At 39.1% G+C, this 19,240-nt stretch overlaps 1 protein-coding gene across 2 annotated transcripts; it reads left to right on the top strand.

The window, feature by feature from the left end:
* Positions 1-241: 241 nt before the first annotated feature.
* BUB3 (BUB3 mitotic checkpoint protein) lies at positions 242-16,617 on the top strand. Of its 2 annotated transcripts, none has more exons than XM_079977086.1 (8): positions 242-389; positions 3,600-3,794; positions 5,144-5,213; positions 7,068-7,219; positions 10,451-10,609; positions 11,598-11,775; positions 12,166-12,382; positions 16,374-16,617. In XM_079977086.1, the coding sequence occupies exons 2-8, from the start codon at positions 3,600-3,602 to the stop codon at positions 16,381-16,383; spliced, it is 981 nt and encodes a 326-aa protein (XP_079833212.1). In that variant the 5' UTR covers positions 242-389; the 3' UTR covers positions 16,384-16,617. The 2 variants fall into 2 exon arrangements, with proteins under 2 accessions (XP_079833212.1, XP_079833213.1); XM_079977087.1 differs by having other exon boundaries at positions 12,166-12,386.
* The last annotated feature ends 2,623 nt before the right edge of the window (positions 16,618-19,240 follow it).

Raw genomic sequence — 19,240 nt, 5'->3', positions numbered from 1 at the left:
GGCGAAAGGAGAGCAAGGGTTTGCCCCGGAGAGGGGCGCCTAAGAAAGAAGGAAGACTCAAAGAAGCAGATGGGCTTCTGTAGGCAGAGATTGGGGGGGGGGGGGGCAGCAGCGGAAGGGTAACTTGGAGCCCGTTGCATGCTGGGCGTTGTAGTCGACGCTACAAAACGCTGCCTCGCGGAGCATGCCGGGCGTGCGTGCGTGCGTGCGTCCGTACGTGAGCCGTCCAGTCATTTTAAACTAACCAATCGCCGGCCGAGGCGGTCGCCGGAGCTGGGGCTGTTGGGAGTTGGCTCGGTATTCGAGGCGCGCGCGCGTGGTGAGAGAAGGAAGACGGTTGGTGCGTGTGAAAGTGAGAGAGAGGCCTCGTCGGAAAACTGGAGGACAAGGTAATAGGAGCGCCCCTATTGTTGTTGCTGTCGTTCCTCACCCCCGCCCACCTGGGGGACTCCCTCTCGGCCGTTGCCTCTCCAAACCCTCGGAGGGAAGCGGGGCTGCGGGTCCTCCTTCCAGGCCACGCCCATTACACCCCCGCGTCATGCCCGCGCGCCCTTGCTGCCTTCTTCCCTTGCTGAGAAATTGGGGTGGGGGAGGGGGGTGCAGGCATCCCATAAGGAATAACATATGGCTAAGGAATAATAAGCAGGGGGCATCCTATGAAGAATTCTCCCTCCGCCCCCATACTCGAGGTTGTTCCTTAAGGTTCCTTCGTCGCTTCTGGGGTCAAACATTTAATAACAAGGGGGTAAGGTTTTGTGCTGTAAAGACCGAGGCTCGTTGAAATGATAAGTTAAAGACAAAACCAGAGCTTTGCTGGATCAGGCCAGTGGTCAGTCTTGTAAGAAGTGGTCAGTCTTGTAAGAAGATAACAAGATGCCATTGCAAGCAGTGGCACTCTGCATAGCTGTCAACGTTTTCCCTTTTTTAAGGGAAATTCCCTTATTCCAAATAGGATTCCTCGCAAGAAAAGGGAAAAGTTGACATCTATGGCCCTCTGTGACTCTCGCTCCCTAGCAACTGGTACCTAGGCTCTCAGCTGGTGGTTCTGATATGGCTCCCATGACTATGAGGGCCATATTCTCTAGGAATTTGTGTAATCCCATGATCATGGAACTTTGATATGGGAAAACAAGCAGTGGTTTAACCTTAGAGTACTTCTGTGAGAGGGAAATTCTCACATTCCTGGTGTACATTTTTAGAGATGCAGTTGGAACTAACACAAGGGTATTAGATACACTGTATAATATGGAATCAGTTATACTAGCACATTGAATTTCTTCATATGCTGTTATTTGATTATTATTCATTTCATTTCTATGCCGCTTTATATTTTTAAGAAAAATCTCTAAGCGGTTTACAGCATATTAAAACATCAATAAAACAATCCAAAATCAAACATTTCTGAAGAAAGTCAAATATAAAGTATACTGTCAAAGCAACATAATTATCAGAAGACTAAAATATTATCTGAAAGATTTCAGAATAAAACATTACAAAGGAGGTCAGCTGAAGAATACATATTTAACACAAAGTTAACAAAAAAATCATTGCTAAGTGAAGTCAAATATAAAATGCACATTTAAAACAGCATAATTAACAAGAGAATAAAATATTATCATAAGCATGACACGGCTGTTTGGCAGGCACAGAAAGATGGGGCAAAAGAATGAATAATTAGGGTTTGTTGTCAGGCATAGCGATGTCCCTCTGGTTTCACCAAGAGCCTCTTTGGTAGGGCTGGGTGAGTCTGGGCCCCGCTCCCTAGGCCAGGTGGAAAGGGCCTTGCAGGGAACGGCCTTCACGACTCATAGCTGGGCACTGATGTTCTCAGAGCCAAAATAGCCTGTGCATAAGCAATGTACGAGAGCAGAACTTGCTAATGCTGCTTCTCCCACCTTTCTTTTTGGGCCACATTTCTACTGTTATGGAGATATTGCTTTTCTCCCCCCTCCCCCCAATAAGATGTTACATTACAGGCTGCTCAGTAATTTGCCAGATATTCGACTTCCGAAACGTTCAAAAACCAAAGCGTGGCTTCTGATTGGCTGTAGGAAGCTCCTGCAGCCAATCGGAAGCTGCAGAAGCCCCGTTGGACATTCGGCTTCCAAATGAATGTTCGAAAACTGGAACACTCACTTCCGGTTTTCAATCATTCAGGAGCCAGAATGTTTTTTTTTTTTAAAAATATATATTTATTAACAGACCAATAAAATAAAATAAAATCACATAAATTCCAAATTACAAAGCCGAATTTTAAATATTTTGTTGGGGGTACTCATATTTCAAGTTCTGAAAGGGATGGGAGCCAGAATGTTCGACTCCCAAGGTGTTCGGGAGCCAAGGTATGACTGTACTTGTAAGTAAGTAAGTAGATTTTTATTTATACCCCGCCCTCCCTGGCGGCTAACATCAAATATCAAATACATTAAAACACAATCAGACAATTGATTAAAATACAGCTTAAAAATTAGAATCAGGATAAAATTAAATGACTGCCCACAAATTACAACTATAGGGGTTGGGAACCTCAAGTATTCATCAAGTATTCATCAGGGCCAGCTATCCGTGTTGGTCCCACATGAGCCAATAAAAGGGCCAAAGAGGTAACTTACAGGGTCCCATAGAGGGGGGTCAAACTGTGCCCGGATCGAAGGCCAGGCGGAACAGCTCTGTCTTGCAGGGCCTGTGGAAGGATGTCAAGTCCCGCATGGTCCTGGTCTCTTGCAATAGAGGGTTCCACCAGGCTGGGGCCAAAGCCGAAAAGGTCTTGGCCCTGGTTAAGGCCAGTTTAACCTCCTTGAGGCCCAGGACCTCCAAGATACTATTTTCAGACCGTAAGGTCCTCCATGGGGCATACCAGGAGAGGCGGTCCCGTCAGTACGAGGGTCCTAGGCTGTATAGGGCTTTAAAGGTTAAAAGCAGCACCTTAAACCTGACCCTGTACTCCACCGGGAGCCAGTGCAGCTGGTATAGCACTGGATGAATGTGGTCCCGTGGCAAGGACTCCATAAGGAGCCTCACATTCTGCACCCGCTGGAGTTTCTGGGTCAGCTTCAAGGGCAGCCCTGCGTAGAGCGTGCTACAATAATCGAGCCTGGAGGTGACAGTCACCTGGATCACTGTGGCTAGATCAGGGCGAGAAAGGCAAGGGACCAGCTGATTAGCACGGCGAAGGTGGAAAAATGCCAACTTTGCTGTAGCTGTAGCCTGCACCTCCAGACTCCTGACAGAAGGCGCTGGCACTAATTGAGCCCCCGCAAGAGATGGGAGTTGGCCCCCCAACCCCATGTCGTCCTGACCCAGCCAGAGGACCTCTGTTTTCGAAGGATTTGACTTAACTGGCTCCCACGCAGCCATCCAGCCACAGCTTCCAAACATCTGGTCAGTGTGTCCTGGGCTGAGTCAGGATGGCCGTCCATCAACAGATAAAGCTGGGTGTCATCAGCATATTGCATATTGACAACAGAGTTCTGGAGCAGAAGTTCCAGTGGCCCATCCAGCAGGCTTTTCTTGTTGATGTAATTTCTCTTTAAAATCTACCAAAGATAATATAGAAAATAATAATAATCTATAGATAACTTTTATATTATCTTATTCAGATGACTGGATCAAATGAATTTAAGTTGAACCAACCACCGGAAGATGGAATCTCATCAGTGAAATTTAGTCCTAACACATCTCAGTTTCTGCTTGTTTCATCTTGGGACACTTCTGTTCGATTGTATGATGTTCCTGCCAACACCATGAGACTCAAGTATCAACATACAGGAGCTGTACTTGACTGTGCTTTTTATGTAAGTCTTTTTTACTACTTTGTGTTTTTACTATTGAAGTTATAAAAAGGGGATGCAAGGTGTAATTGACTTAATTAGTAGGTTACTGAAGCCTTTAGGCTGGATTCCAAAGTGCCATGCACAGTGTTTTGCACACACAGGGTTTTCAGCTCCTCCCATCTGACAAGAAACTACCTCTTGAAGACTGGGAGGCCCTCTGGAGCAACCCACCACCCTTTCCGTGCTCAGAAACACTTTGCAATTGCACATGGGCTTCTCTGTCCTGGCCTTTTATTAATAATTGAGCTATAAGTTAAGTATGCCTTAAGTTAAGTAAGTTAAGCTTGTTTTGATGCTTGTGTGGGCCTGATGTTTTGTGGTAATGGGGAATGAAAAAAAGAATGCTAAAGATAGTCTTGCTCTCCAACAACCAGCGAAAACCTTTAAAAATACAGGTTATCTTCATCATTTTTTTTAAAGGTACCCTTACTAAGGTTTTTAGTAATAAGCCAGTTTAACAGGTTAATATTTAATTTTAATTGGTTAAGACAGATGGCCGAACAGAATTGTTCAGTTGAGTGACAGCTCTGTTTTTAAAACTACGTATTTTTATTGTAAGCCTGTATAGAAAATTGGGAAACCAGTAAAATTGTGTTGTATCAGTGGTCTTCTGCTCATACGTTACTTCTGCTTTGTCCTCCACTCTGTAGCCCCCTGAATATCTCCAATATCATCTTTGGAGGGTCTGCCAACCTACTGGAAGAGAATGTGGTGGTAGTGATAATATGCAAAAATGGGGCAGAAGTCCGCTGCACAATTGGGTGGACATCACTGGATGTCATCCACTGTCTTTTGATCTTTTTGTTGCCTAGTCAAATATAGTCTTTCATTCCTATATTATAGTTATGCTGCAGGATTTCATCAACATTAATTATTTTGGAAGCAATATCACATTAGCATTGTCAAACACATTTAATAACAGAATTTATTTTCTAATCTTCAGTTTCATAATTTTGTGCGTAGCATTTGCCCCAGTGAAGGAGCCGAAGCCACTTGCACAGGGGTGGGGTTCAAATTCTTCCCACAGTTATAATAACCATTGTGGGTGACCTTTGGCTGTAGTGCTACTGTTGTCATTCAATTGCCCTGTTCTCTTGTGGAAATAAAATAAAATGGGTATGTAGCCAGTAGGAGAGCAGTGCCATCCCAAATTCTTATATGTATGAGTTTGAAAGGGTCATGGTTTGTTGATCCCTTGCTGACACTGTTGGATAAGACTTTTTAAAGCAAAAATAATGCCTTTATCAAATATTTTTGGTTCCTTGGAGTACAGATATAGAACATAAGTGAACAACTTTCTTCTCTTGAAGGACCCTACACATGCCTGGAGTGGAGGATTGGATCGGCAGTTAAAAATGCATGACTTGAACACTGATCAAGGTAAGCTAATTTATAGGTATAGTAGAATCTGCAGAAGCAGGAGAAAATAGATTGTTTCAACAGTAGATTAATTCACTGAAAATAGTGTCGTGAAATAGAAAAGTATTATGACTGGAATTCTTACGGTATAAATACAGACAGCATTAAAGTACAAATTAAATGTGTTTCTTTTCTGTACAGTTCATATTTACTATGTCATTTGGTTTTATGTCTGCACTTTCTGTAACTTCCATTTATTTCTGTATAGTGTTGTTCTTGATTTTTTTTAGTGCATTTAAAGCTTTATTAGTCAATGCAGATTTTTAGGCTAAGGAAAGCGTATTCCATGCTAAGAACCTTGTGGTATTTTGTCTTTAACTGAGTATATAAAATATTTGCAGGGTGGTACATTTTTATTTAAAAACAATCTTTTTGTTTTATTTACAGTTCTAGTCTTGAGTGTTGAGGAAGCGAAACTGTCAATATTGCTTGTATGACCTTGTTCTATACAGTACTTTTTCTATCCTTGATAGTTTCACTTGTTATTTTCCCTTTAGAAATGTATTTATGGGCTGTTTAACACCAACTTTGTTTTTAGTCGTTTAGACTTGCCTGAGAGTTTGGCAGAAGGGCATTATTCCGCATACATGTGCATATGAACTATGAGTTCATAGTGTAATGTGCGGGGCTTGAATTGATTTAAGAGACAATGGGGGAAATGCTGTAAATGGATAGCTCAGTCTGTAGAGCTGTGAGACGTTTAATCTCAGGGTCATGGTTTTGAGCCCCATGTTGGGCAAAAGATTCCTGCATCGCAGTGGGTTGGACTAGATGACCCTTGTGGTCCCACCCAACTCCAAAAATTCTATGGTTCTAAATATGAAATCCTTAAACTGTGATTATATTTTTTTGGGGGTAGTAGAGAAATCTGGGGGACATCTGTTGAGTGAGATTTTAAGGTGTGAGTATGATTGCACATTCTGACTTGATAAGAGGACATTTAACATCCACCCCCTTTACAAAATACCCTACAATATTGATAAATAGTCATTGTAGTTGATGCAGGGATAATAGGATCAGACACGTAGTTGTTTGGAAGCAGAGTAACTGAATGTCAGGAAAGCTGCTTTTCATCATTGTAGAGGATGGAATTAGATGCTGTGACATTGTAAATGGATAAGAAGTTTCCAGGCAATGGTTCCTTGATGTCTTGAAAGATACTGGAGAATTGGGTTTGGAGGAGAAAGCTATTTAGAATAAATTCTAGAGGATTAAAAAAAAGTACTGATTTCTTTCCTAAGTTGGAGAAAGAATCTGAAGTATTACAGGATTAGTATTCAGCATCACTTTAAAAGCTTCTAAAACAGTTTAATACTACAGGATACATTGCTAAAATGGATGATGCTGTGGAATAAAGGTTTATTGACAGTTTTGCTGAAAGTGCCTAATTACTCACAAGTGGCAAAGGCATGAACTAATGTGGCCATGCTACATTCACCTACTATTAGATCTTTCAAACACACCATTCATGACTAGGATTTTCAGAGGACCCCAACAGAGTTAGGTGCACAAATCTCTTTTGTTCATTTGAAAATCTCTGCATGGGTACCAACACCCCCCTTAAGCTTCTTTGAAATACTGAGTTGATATCTATTAGTCTACATTTAACACTTCAGAAGTGTATGTCTATTGAGAAGATTAGAGGATCAAGCGTCTTTTGAAAGATGTCCCAGCATGCACATACATTAGTGAATGGTATATCAGACCCTGTTAACTCTGTATGAATATTGTTTTGTCCTTTTTATTAAATTTGATTATCAAAAATATAGTGCAACTATGTGTTCAGATTATTACTAATCTTTTTTTAAAAAATAGACAATCTTGTTGGCACCCATGATGCTCCTATCCGATGTGTTGAATATTGTCCAGAGGTGAATGTAATGGTTACAGGAAGTTGGGATCAAACAGTCAAGTTATGGGATCCGAGAACACCTTGTAATGCGGGAACATTTTCTCAGCCTGAAAAGGTTTGTATTTAAGCAATTTACAATACAATACTTTGCGTGCCTACTCAGAAGTAAGCCCTGTTAAGTTCAATGGGGCTCTTTTTCTAGTAGACTTGTATTTTTTATGTGGTTAAGGAATACATTTGAGCAATTAAAGTATTAATATCTTTCAGATCAGTTCATTGTTTGCATTAAAAATTTATAAACACTATTAATGAGAGTAAAATTACAGACTTAAGTGAGTTTTTGCATGATTAACAAGTACTACTTAAATACCAGAAAAATACAAAGTTAACTCTTTAGTTATTCTCAGTAATTAATGCAAGCTTAGCTACACCAGGAAAATATAATGACACTCTTCAGACATAACACAAAATCATGGTTTGTTGTTAAGGGCTTGAGCCTCACAAACCTTAGACTTGTGTGCTCCTCCCACAAAGGGACAAGGTTTAAAGCTTTAGTCCTCTTTTGTTTCTAAACTGCTTTTTCCCATTGCTCAGTCTTTAGTAAACTGGTTTTTAGAAACCATTGTTAATTAACAAACCAGGATAAGACCTGGGTATAATAGGGAGATTCTTTTGCTAAATCTATATTCCAGAAACCCAGCTGGTAGTATTGCCTATGTTATATTGTGTCAATATACTAATATAGGAAGGGCTTTATTTATGCCATCCATTTATGGTATGGTATCCATTTATGCCAATGTAAACAGGAAATTTTGACTGTCACAGCTTGATTTCTTTCAGCTTCTTATTCAGGGTCCATGAGTAAGGTCCAAGCAGCTGATTTGCTGCCTGCTGTAACTTTGGCTTATAAGTACTGTAAACAAAGTGATGGGATAAAGTTCCGGCCAACAATAAACCTTGAGTTATGCATTTAAGAGTAACTTGAACGGTGCAACTTTTATTTTAACATCTTAGTGTAGCCTTATGGTATGAATAGCTGCATGTTTTGATAAATGAATGAGATGAGGCTTTAACTTCTTCAGCCCACTAAACAGCACTTGTATTGACAGTATTTAAATTTTTATTTATGATCTCTTGCCAGTCTTCATTTTCATAGGCAGATACATGCAAATGTAAAACCTTTTAGTTTTTGTCACTACTTTAAATACTTTCTAATCACAATGGTGAGCTGTCAGTCTGGACCACATCATGTCTAAATAGCCCAGTAACGTGGGCACTACATAATCTGAATCTATTGGCAAGATCTTTGATCAGGATAAAAATGTGTTGTTTTTTACTTGTGATTTATGGTTGCATGTAGCATGTAGAAAACTGTGATGAATTGCTCGCAGAATGCCATATAATAGACAGTCACACTGAATCAAACTTCTTATTGGTATAGCAAGGTTCATTATGTCACTTTTTTAAATAGTATCTCTGATAAATGTGTATACCTAGCCTATTTCATGATATTGGTTTCATTTGATTTATGGCTATGGGGAGCTGTAAAGAATACTTCACAGGTATGACACCAGTCTGTAAAGGAGATTTAAGGTAGTTAACACTCCTGATGCAGTCTTTCCTATATATAATTTTCCATAACATTGTTTTTGTGTTAATCACATTTTATACTGTATGCATTCTTGTATGGTAATTTGCTTTGTGTCACTGTTGTTTGAGCCATTGACAATTCATCAATAATAATAATAATTTATTGAATTTTTATACCGCCCTATACCCAGAGGTCTCAAGGCAGTTCACAGAACAAAATCAAAATATAAAACCACAAAATATATTATCAAAATAAAAACAACCTAACCCACATTTTAAAAGGACATAGGATGTCAATCAAATCAACCAAAGGCCTGGTTAAAAAGGAATGTTTTTGCTTGGCGCCTAAAGGTGTATAATGAAGGTGTCAGGTGAGTTTCCCTGGGGAGAGCATTCCACAGACAGGGAGCCACTGCAGAGAAGGCTCATTCTTGTGTTGCCACCCTCTGGACCTCTAGGAGAAGGCACATGAAGAAAGGCCTCAGAAGATGATCTCAGGGTCCGGGTAGGTTCATATGGAAAGAGGCGGTCCTTGAGGGATTGCAGTCCTGAGCCGTTTAAGGTCAAAACCAGCACTTTGAATTGGGCCCGGAAACTAATCAGTAGCCGTGCATTCTGTTTACGTTCTGTTAGTCCTAGTATAAATGAAGGATCTGTAATTAGATACCAGATCTACCACATGTTAAGCATATGGAATGAAAGCATGTATAGTATGTATCTTTTTAGAAAGGTAAAGTTGAAATATCTAATATGTAACTAGTAGCTGTTACTTTACCTGATAACAGATTAATTGCTTAGTTACACAACTTTTGTTTTTAGTTTAAACTGATTTAAGCAACATTTTCTAGTTTATCACAACCATTAATTTTTTTTAGCGGTTATGCATGCTGAAATGTCAAGAGTAAATAAACAGTTGAGTGTTCAGTTTAATATATTTTTGATGTTCCTACCAGCAAATTTTTCTCTCTGTGTGTAATTGACAGGTAGGTTATTGTTTTCTGAAACAATAGACTGTTTCTTTAAAATTATGTAATCATGACACAGATGTAATAATGCTTGATCTGCTAACCATGGATAAGAGATTGAGAGCAATCTATGAGCTTGAGCACTATCTCACCTTACTTCTTGCAGATGGATCTTCCCCATCCCACCCCACATTTTATTTAAAGAATTTAAATTCACTTGTTGCTTTCAGAGCCTAACAACATTACATATGCACCTGGGTTTTTAAATTTTTTGTGTGTGTATGTACTAACAATGGTTAGCTCCAAACCACAACTATGATTATAAATGTATATGCAATCCATAGTTTGTGCTAACTATAGTTACTGAGGATTTGTGAAAGCTGGGGTTAGATGAATTGGCAAGGACGTTGTTATAACTTAAAGGGTAGAATTAGCTTTGTAGGTTTGTAGGTTGGTTGGGAAAAGAATGGTCTCCCTTTGAGGATGGAGAACTCTTAGCAGGAACAAGGTAGACATAAGGAGGACAAACAAGAAAAATTGCATCTCTATAGCAAGGCTTAGTATGTAAAATTTTGGTATTCTAATGTGGGTAATCTTGTATAGTCCATGTAGAATGCATTTTAGTGTTTCATGGAGAGTTAAGTCTGCTAGACTTCTACTTTTAAAAATCTTTTGTCATTGAACATGTTAATGGAACAGGTAATCTTTTCCTTCTACCTTTATGCTGCGAAAGTAGAAATCCTAGTACTGAATCTGGAAAATGTAATGCCACTTTATAACTTTTTTCCAAGGTGTATACATTGTCTGTGTCCGGTGATAGATTGATAGTGGGAACAGCTGGTCGGAGAGTTTTGGTGTGGGACTTGCGGAACATGGGCTATGTTCAACAAAGAAGAGAATCAAGTCTTAAATATCAGACACGTTGCATCAGGGCATTCCCTAACAAACAGGTATTTAAATTGTGCTGCACTATGTCAAATGAAAGTTTGTAGAAAAATAGTCTCAATTATACCAGCGTTTGATATTTATGATTATCTTGACTCAAAAAGTTTATTTTGAGTCTTGCTAATTTTATTGCTGTCTCTAAAACAAATGATATATTTTCTGTGCTTTCCTAAGGAGGTTTTGAAGCTGTTAATGGAGTTGGAAACTAGAGGAACTTTAATATTGTATTTAATTCTAAAATTATCACAGAGCTCTGAATTATGCAGGAGCAGTAGAGTGGCATAAATGCCATGCGCCAAGAAAATTAGTGTTCTGGGAAATACTGTTACAGGATTTAGATAAAAAACTATTTGCTTAGGAGTCATTTTCTGTGCTGGGCATGGCTCTTTCCTGGATCTATCAAAGCTACAAAGAGAATTAACAGAAGAACAAGCGTGTCTTTGTTTCTCTCATCATTCCCTTCTCTGGGGTTCAATGTAGTGTTTAGCCATTATTTTCTGCTCTTCTTGAGGTGGGAAAAATATAAAAGAAAAGCCTAACAGATAGCATTGATGTCAGATAGCAAGATATACCTAGCAGATATAGAGTTGTCTTATGCAGAGGAGGCATTAAATGAAAGCGAATTTTGTTAGATGTTATTTATAAGCAAAAAGGTTCCTCCAATGAGGTTTCATTTGGAATCTGTTCTCACTTTCTAAAAGGCATTAGTGTGTGCCCTGATTAGAGTTAATGTCAGAACTGGAATGCAACATTCTTTATCAGGACACACTGCTAAGAGAATAATCTGTAATTCCCTTTGGAATCTTCTCAGACATTTTTACAAACCCTTAGGACTCAGAGTGCACCTGTGCCTCTCAATAGTTAAATGTGACATACAGACTGGGTTGTGCACATCTTATAAATGTTTCATCGACATAGAGCAGTTCATAAAGAAAAAACAAAACCCTATGATCAGTCATCGAAATAAGTGAGGATTCTGTCTGTGTCCCATAGGGCTATGTGTTAAGCTCTATTGAAGGCCGTGTTGCAGTTGAGTATTTGGATCCAAGTTTGGAGGTACAGAAGAAGAAATATGCTTTCAAATGTCACAGATTGAAGGAGAATAATATTGAACATATTTATCCAGTCAATGCCATCTCTTTCCACAATGTCCATAACACTTTTGCTACAGGTAACATGAAACTTTATTTTTTTCTTATTAGTGCTGTTAGTTGATAATTCTTCAGTTATATTGACCAAGCATCATCTGAAAAGGTTCAGTTGTTCTGTGATTCTTTTAGAGAATTTGAGGTATCCTGTCTTTAGTTCTCAAATTTATCATTAAAATAAAGGCTGAAAAATACAGTTTCTGCTTTGTAGCTGGTTTGCATACTTGTAAAACTGGTAAGATTGTTTGATGTGAAAATTTTCTGCAATAATTCAGAACATATTTTATATCTTGTACCATGTGCTTCTCCCATTAAATAACTGAAATATCCTTGCACATTCTAATTATATTTAATTGCACAGATATCAATAATGCTCGTTTCTGCTGCTTTGGCTCTTTGCAATCTATTTTTAGGTGGTTCCGATGGCTTTGTCAATATTTGGGATCCGTTCAATAAAAAGAGACTCTGTCAGTTCCACCGCTATCCTACAAGCATAGCATCTCTAGCCTTCAGTAATGATGGAACCACCCTTGCAATTGCATCATCATATATGTACGAATTGGATGACGTTGAACATCCTGAAGATGGTATCTATATTCGGCAAGTGACAGATGCCGAAACAAAACCCAAGTGAGTAAGTTTCACCTGTATTTGAGCTTTTTCTACCGTTTATTCCAGGATTTATTAATTTTCCTAAATTCATGAATAGCATTATTGATTCCTGGTAGATAGTGCAGCTTGACAGTAGGACTAGAGTTGATTTTATCTTGTTCTCCCCAAGCTTTCAATATCCGTAGGTTGATAGACGGCTGGTGGATAAAATTGTCTACTTGTTTTGTGGGAGAAGAATGTCAAACTCTCATTCTTCTTGAATAGGAGCTATTATATGAAGTCATGGCATTATTGCCAGCTCATTGCTTTAAAATTAAGTTGAAGAATTCAGGATAATACATATGAGAGAGTCTAATTATATTAGGATTTTTAAGATTTCGAACTATTGGCAATCTCTGCACATAGATCTAGGCTTCTCATCTACAATACACCAAAGCAGAGCTGCTGTAGTGATGGTTTAAATTATAAGAAAATAATTTTGAAATGGTATGTGTAACTCTTTAATGTCCAGAATTGTCCCACGTTTCCTGGTAAAGAAAACACTAGTTTTGCTTGCACAAAGCTAAAATGAATTTAGCCTAAAGCTAAATACATTGCGATTTTCTTTCCCTCAGCACATTGGAGTTTATATCTTACATTCAGTTTTGCCACTTGAGTATATTACAGTGCTAAGAAAACGCATATGCCTACAGTGTATGGAACCTTTGTGGGTATTAGCTGTTCCCACTAGCCCCACAGCTGTCTCTCATTAGTGTATTTGCCTTCAGGAAGGTGGGGAGCAGCAGATATGAGCACGTTTGCCTGTAGGGAAAGATAATATGCAAAAAGGCCTTTATGCTGTAGTATTCATAGGGATGGGTCAACTCCTGCTCCTTGCTTGCTGGAACCCTATGATCTGCCAGTCAGACCTAGGTACACAATAATACATACATAGACTTAGAATTAAGGAACAGAGTGCTTCTGAGCCCATTCTGAACATAGGAATTAATTTTTAGGGCCAAAACTGAACTGAGCTTAAAATACATTTCACACAAAAGTCCAGTCAGAGTTAATATTTTTTTCATTTCAGCACCCTTATTAAGGTGGAAAATGTTTTTGTTGCTAAACCTTTAGGAGTCAGAAACCCTTGCTGATCACTAGATCTACCAGTACCCCCTGATCTAATTTTTGCTCACCTCTGCTGTAGTATAGGTGTGTATAGGAGATAGATAGATAGATACACACACATCTCCCTCCATTCTTAGCTCTTTAAACTAGCTTCTTTCTCTTGTTGTGTACATGCACTACTACTGTTATGGAATCAGAGTGGCTCTTGTTGGTGGAAAAGCTCTGTGTGGCTTGAGCTTCCTCCTGCAAGGAATTGGCAGCTTAGAGTGATTGTGGGCATTCTCACACTTGGCATTTGGTTGCTTATTAAGATGTAGAATTTGCCTCACGTAACATCCAAAAAGTGGATATTTCTTACTTAAAACTTAATCTGATTCTTGAGTCACTGGCGTGGACTTCATGGAAGTCAATGAAGAGTGGCTTTTCTAAGCCCATCTTGTGAGTACAGTTACTTGCCTCAGAATAATGTCAGGCAAATAAGCTGGTGTGGGCATTCAGGGTCCCTGTGTTCAGGGTTTGTGGGCATTCTAAATTATTTGAAAATGTATTCTCTGTCTTTTCCAAATGCCTGTTCTCAGGGCATCTTATAGTAAAGCATCATCAGGTACAGCTAAATTAAGCTGAAAGTAATTGACATACAGTTTGTTGTGTTGAAGGAATGTTCTTTTTGCATGGGAATTTCAGAAGATAGATGCCATAACAGGGAGGGTATTAGGTTATGCCTCTGTCAAACCAAAGGAATGCCGAGCGGTGTCTCCCATGAGATCAGAACAAAGAACTTCAAAGGGTTTGGGTGTCCTGGAAGATGCTGTGTCCTTGGCACTTTTAAAAAGGCCTATTAGCACATCTAGGTTATAAGCCTGGCAACTGTACCTGTGCTCTTGAGATTAAAAAAACAAAACAAAACTGTTGAGGGGCTTATACAGTAATGGTGGAATTCATGGCGAGTGTTTTGTCTACACAAGCATTTCAGCTTGTCAGACACAACACCCCCCCCCCCTTTCTGGGAGTACTCCCAACTCCTCGTCCAAGCCAATTTGTGGGCTTCATTGGGGAGGGGAGCTCTATTGTGCAAGTGAAGTCTTTGCACAGGCTTCCATTGATGGGGCTCATTGGGTGAATCCCACCCAATATGTTTTCAAGCAAGAATAGTTATTGTTGAACTAGTGCCAGAGATGTCCAGGCCAGTCACCACATCTCATTTTAATCTGCTTCTCTGGGTTGTTTTGAGAATAAAGTAGAGAAGAATCGTGTATACTAAAGTGTTGCATCATGGTGAAGGATGCAGATATGAGACAAACAAAGATGCGATCATGAAAAATTGAACTAAAATGAACAATACCAAATTAATGCAGAAGTTGTGTTTACATAAACTAATAAAAAAAGGCAAAAGGTTTATTTAAAGTTTCCACCTTTAACTCTGGATCAGTTTTTCCGGGAATGCAGGGGAAATAAGGAAACAACAAAAAACACCCCTCTCCTTTTCCCAGTAGGAGCAATCCAGGCAGACTTTTTCTTATAAAACTCACTGTGTAACTCTTACTTATTTATTTAAAACTTTATTATATAATAGTGCAATTCTAAACATGTCTACTCAGAAGTAAGACCTATTGAGTTCGATGGGCCTTACTCCCTGGTAAGTCCGTATAGAGTTGCACTACTGGCTACCTTTTCTCAAACCTCTTTTACCTTAGGTCAGGTTCATCACATTTGACTTAATCAGCCGATCTATGTTGAGTATCTATGCTGAGTGAGATACTGACAGTAGAACAGTTAGTAATGATATTTCCTTTATGTTTAGCATAAGGAAATGCCACCAGACCTTTTGTAAATATTTGTTGCTGTGCTGCTTCTGGGAGTACTATAAGCACTCATGGTATTTCAAATTCTTAAGAGCCAGCATCACAGTTCTACTTTCCAGGCATAACCACGACTTAAAAGTATATTCTAGATTTTTAGTCAATTTTCCCCAGCCTTGACTTTGTCATGCTATCATCTGTTACACTAATATGAATGCAACTTGCCAAAATCAGTATAGTGGGATTTTTTTAAAAAAAGATATTTGGAACTACTTCCCACATTATACCATGTTAATGGGAGTGCTCCTGCAGATTACTTGCATTAATGAGAATTATAGCATGGGAAGCAGTCTTCAGTCGATTGAGGGCCTGACCATATGACTTTGATTTCAGCTGTTTCTATCCTTGCGTTGTGTTTGCTAATTATAGGGATGCTTCGTTCTGCTTTCTGAGGAGGTTAATCTTCAATTAAACAATATTTCCTCTTGGCTGTCCATTATTTTCTGAAACAGATGGTTCATCATTTCCTGGGCTGTTAAACACAGCAAGGTTAAGGTTAGACTCCTGGGAATTAGTTAGTTTTGAATCTTATTACAGGATGTAGAAGCAAAACTAATAAGAATAGTACTTAATAACATTTTGTTGCTGCAAACAATTATTTATTAGCAAACAATTGATCCCAGAAGGGCAAATTGTTTGAGTCGGTAATGAGCTGAGACAAGGCAGAGCGTATCTGTGTATTCGCAAAATAATTGTAACGTAATTGCAATGCATTTAGACAGGCATCTATTTGGACTTCTTTCTGCCTTTAAATGAATTTCTGAAACATTAATATGCTTTTCAGACATGTTGCTTATGCCAGTCTTCAACCAGACACTGAAGAATTCTTGTAGTGATCCATAGAAGTTAACTTGTGCCAAGTGATAGTGTCTCCTAAATTAGAGCTTTTCAGCTTCCAGTTGCAGACTTTTAATTGTTAGATTTGGAAAGGCAAAGAAATGACATGTATGATGTATGAAGGTTTATGTCAAGTTGTTGAAAATTTATTTGCAATGTTATGAAAATTCAGATAGTTCTCTGAGACATGCTTCTTTATTTTGCAGGTCTACTTAACTTCCGACACAATGCTTCAGTAATTTTCTCTTTCAAACTACGTCCACTTGCTCGTTACAAGGCTAGCATAAAGCAAATCCTGGATTAAATGAAGATACATTTCCAATAATGCTTTCACAGAAAGTAGTGTTTTGTGTAATCATTCAGTATATTCTATCATTCTTTTATTTTTAGCTTATCCATGAAACACTGTTTTCTTCAGTCTGAACAGTAATAAACTTTTTTGTTAGTTGATTCCTTTGAAATACGTTATTTTCTAGTTGAACTTTTGTACATATTTAATAGTAGTTTAAATAGTTTAATAAATGCAATTTTAAAAAAAAATTAATGCTATTATAAGTCTTGGATTTATCAGTGGGAACATCTACTTTTTAATCTGTTATCTTTTTGGGCATGGTAGGATAAACCACATATTCAGTTTTATGTTGAATAAGAGCTCTCTTAGGCTGGCCAGAGGCCTAGTTTGAAAAACCTTAGAAGCACACATTGTCTCCAGCGCTTGCAATTTACCTTTGCAAATTGTAATTTGTCTTCAGCATGGCTGGGAAGATGGCAAAAGGGGGATTTAAGATGTGTAGTGCACCATTAAAGAGTGATGTCAGCATTTCAGAAGTTCTTTCTCAGAAAAGAATAAACTGGTTTTAGACATTTGCCCCCATTCAGCAAGAGAACTGCTATGATGATTTATTGCATATTAATGTATTTATATTCTGCTACTTGGTAACTCTCAAAGCAACTTTATTGATAATAATACACAAAAGAAAAAATAAATACAAAACAAGCCAGTTAATAAATTAAATTCCATAGTAATAGCAAGCAAAAGTGATAAAATCAAAGGGCAAATCATATAAGAAGTCATCTATGTACATTCCAGGGACGCAGGTGGCGCTGTGGGTTAAAGCCTCAGCACCTAGGACTTGCCGATCGAAAGGTCGGCGGTTCGAATCCCTGCGGCGGGGTGCGCTCCCGCTGCTCGGTCCCAGCGCCTGCCAACCTAGCAGTTCGAAAGCACCTCCGGGTGCAAGTAGATAAATAGGGACCGCTTACCAGCGGGAAGGTAAACGGCGTTTCCGTGTGCGGCTCTGGCTCGCCAGAGCAGCGATGTCACGCTGGCCACGTGACCCGGAAGTGTCTCCGGACAGCGCTGGCCCCTGGCCTCTTAAGTGAGATGGGCGCACAACCCCAGAGTCTGTCAAGACTGGCCCGTACGGGCAGGGGTACCTTTACCTTTACCTTTATGTACATTCCACCCAGCAACACTTCAAAACAATTGTGAAACATTTAAGCTTTAATAAAGACCTGGTGGTAGGGATTGTAAATTGATAGGAGATGGGAACCTAGCTGTTTTAGAGATGACAATGTTTAGACATATGTATTCTGCGAAAATACATTCAAAATGTGCATTTAATTATGTATTTAAATTAATTTTCATGGCTTTATAAACAAAACATGGATGTGGAAAGAGGATAGAAGGGACTTTTGAATTAACACATGTGAAAGTAGCATGGAACAGAAACAGACAGCCATTCATGCCTAGTACATTGCTGCTTCGTAACTGAGTATGCTGAGTATTTGTACCTGTACCATGGCTCATATGCAGCTGTGTTGGAAGCTGTCTTACTTCGGAAGTATTAAAACAGAAACAACTACCTACTATTCTCTTCACTCTCAAAATGCATTTGAGAGGCCAGACTTCATAGCTTGGTCTTTTATTGGGCTGGATCACATTTAGCTTTGCGCCTGCCCAGTCTATGAATGATAATCCAGTTGGGGTCTCCTACTTGTACAGCAGACCTCCTGCACAAATGGGACTTTCCATTGCCTCCCTTCTGCAACTCCTGCCTTCATCTGAATCTACTCTGGAGAGTTTGGAGACGCTTGGAAGCAGATTGGGACAGGCTGCAGGGACAAGGAGAGAAAGGGGAAATCCTGTTATGTCCACTGGCCTGAAGTCTCATTCAGTATCTGAGCATCCTTCAGGTAAGGGATGTGCTGTTCTTGTACTCCTAAAACAATAAAACCTGGATAGGAAGTATTTTTGGAAGTGGGATTTTTTTCAACAGTTAAGGTTTTCTCCTGGTTATCACCGACATGCCCAATATAAAAACTGCCATTGAGAGAATAGTGGTGATGGTGGTAAGCAAATGGGAGCCTGCATAGGTAATACAGCAAGATAACCTGGCATGATGCAGAATGACAAAATGTTTGGGACAGGGCAACAGCTGTGTTCATGACTGAGACAAGAATATATGTAGTAAAGATAGGCATTTTTTCTCTAAGGAGGCAATTAATCTTCCTTTTATTAGCTCTCCTCCAGAAATATAAATACAAAGGTTTTGGAGCCAGAAGAAATCATACGCAATGAGCTTTCTTTCTCCTGTATGAGAAACGGCTGAGCGAAGAGGATATACAGACTCCTGATCAGTGTAATTGAGTTCTAAAAAGCTCCTTAAGTCATTGCCTCTTGCTGAATGGTTGAGGGCATTCCAGAGAAACATGGAGTCACAGCCATCATCCTAATAGACTCATCCATCATCCTTGCCTGCTTGCAGGGCTAAAAAAAGTCACAAGATGTCTCTCAAGAAAGGATTATGATAGTATATGATATTAGAAGCCAAGTGGCACCTGTGCCCCTAAATACTCCGGTGCTATACCTGAATGTAAATGTTGTCTTGATTGAATTAATGAGAATTTGTGCAGAACTGTAGTTATATTATGACTGCAATCCTAAACACATAGGGGAATAAGCCCCATTAACATAACAGAACTTAGTTCTTAGTAAACATGCATAGGCTTGCACTACACTGCTATTTCAGTAATTCCATATAAGTGGGGTTTGTTAGATCTGTGTCATTAG

This window comes from Podarcis cretensis (genome assembly GCF_951804945.1).
Source record: "Podarcis cretensis genome assembly, chromosome: 5".
Taxonomy (NCBI): Eukaryota; Metazoa; Chordata; class Lepidosauria; order Squamata; family Lacertidae; genus Podarcis; species Podarcis cretensis.
Note: the sequence above shows the minus strand (reverse complement) of the source record. Positions and strands in the feature narration are given on the sequence as shown.

Excerpts from the sequence above, each read along its gene's own strand:
- BUB3 (XM_079977086.1), top strand. The coding sequence starts at position 3,600 with ATGACTGGATCAAATGAATTTAAGTTGAACCAACCACCGGAAGATGGA. Across the intron at positions 3,795-5,143 it reads TACTTGACTGTGCTTTTTAT|GACCCTACACATGCCTGGAG; the intron begins GTAAGTCTTTTT and ends CTTCTCTTGAAG. Across the intron at positions 7,220-10,450 it reads CATTTTCTCAGCCTGAAAAG|GTGTATACATTGTCTGTGTC; the intron begins GTTTGTATTTAA and ends CTTTTTTCCAAG.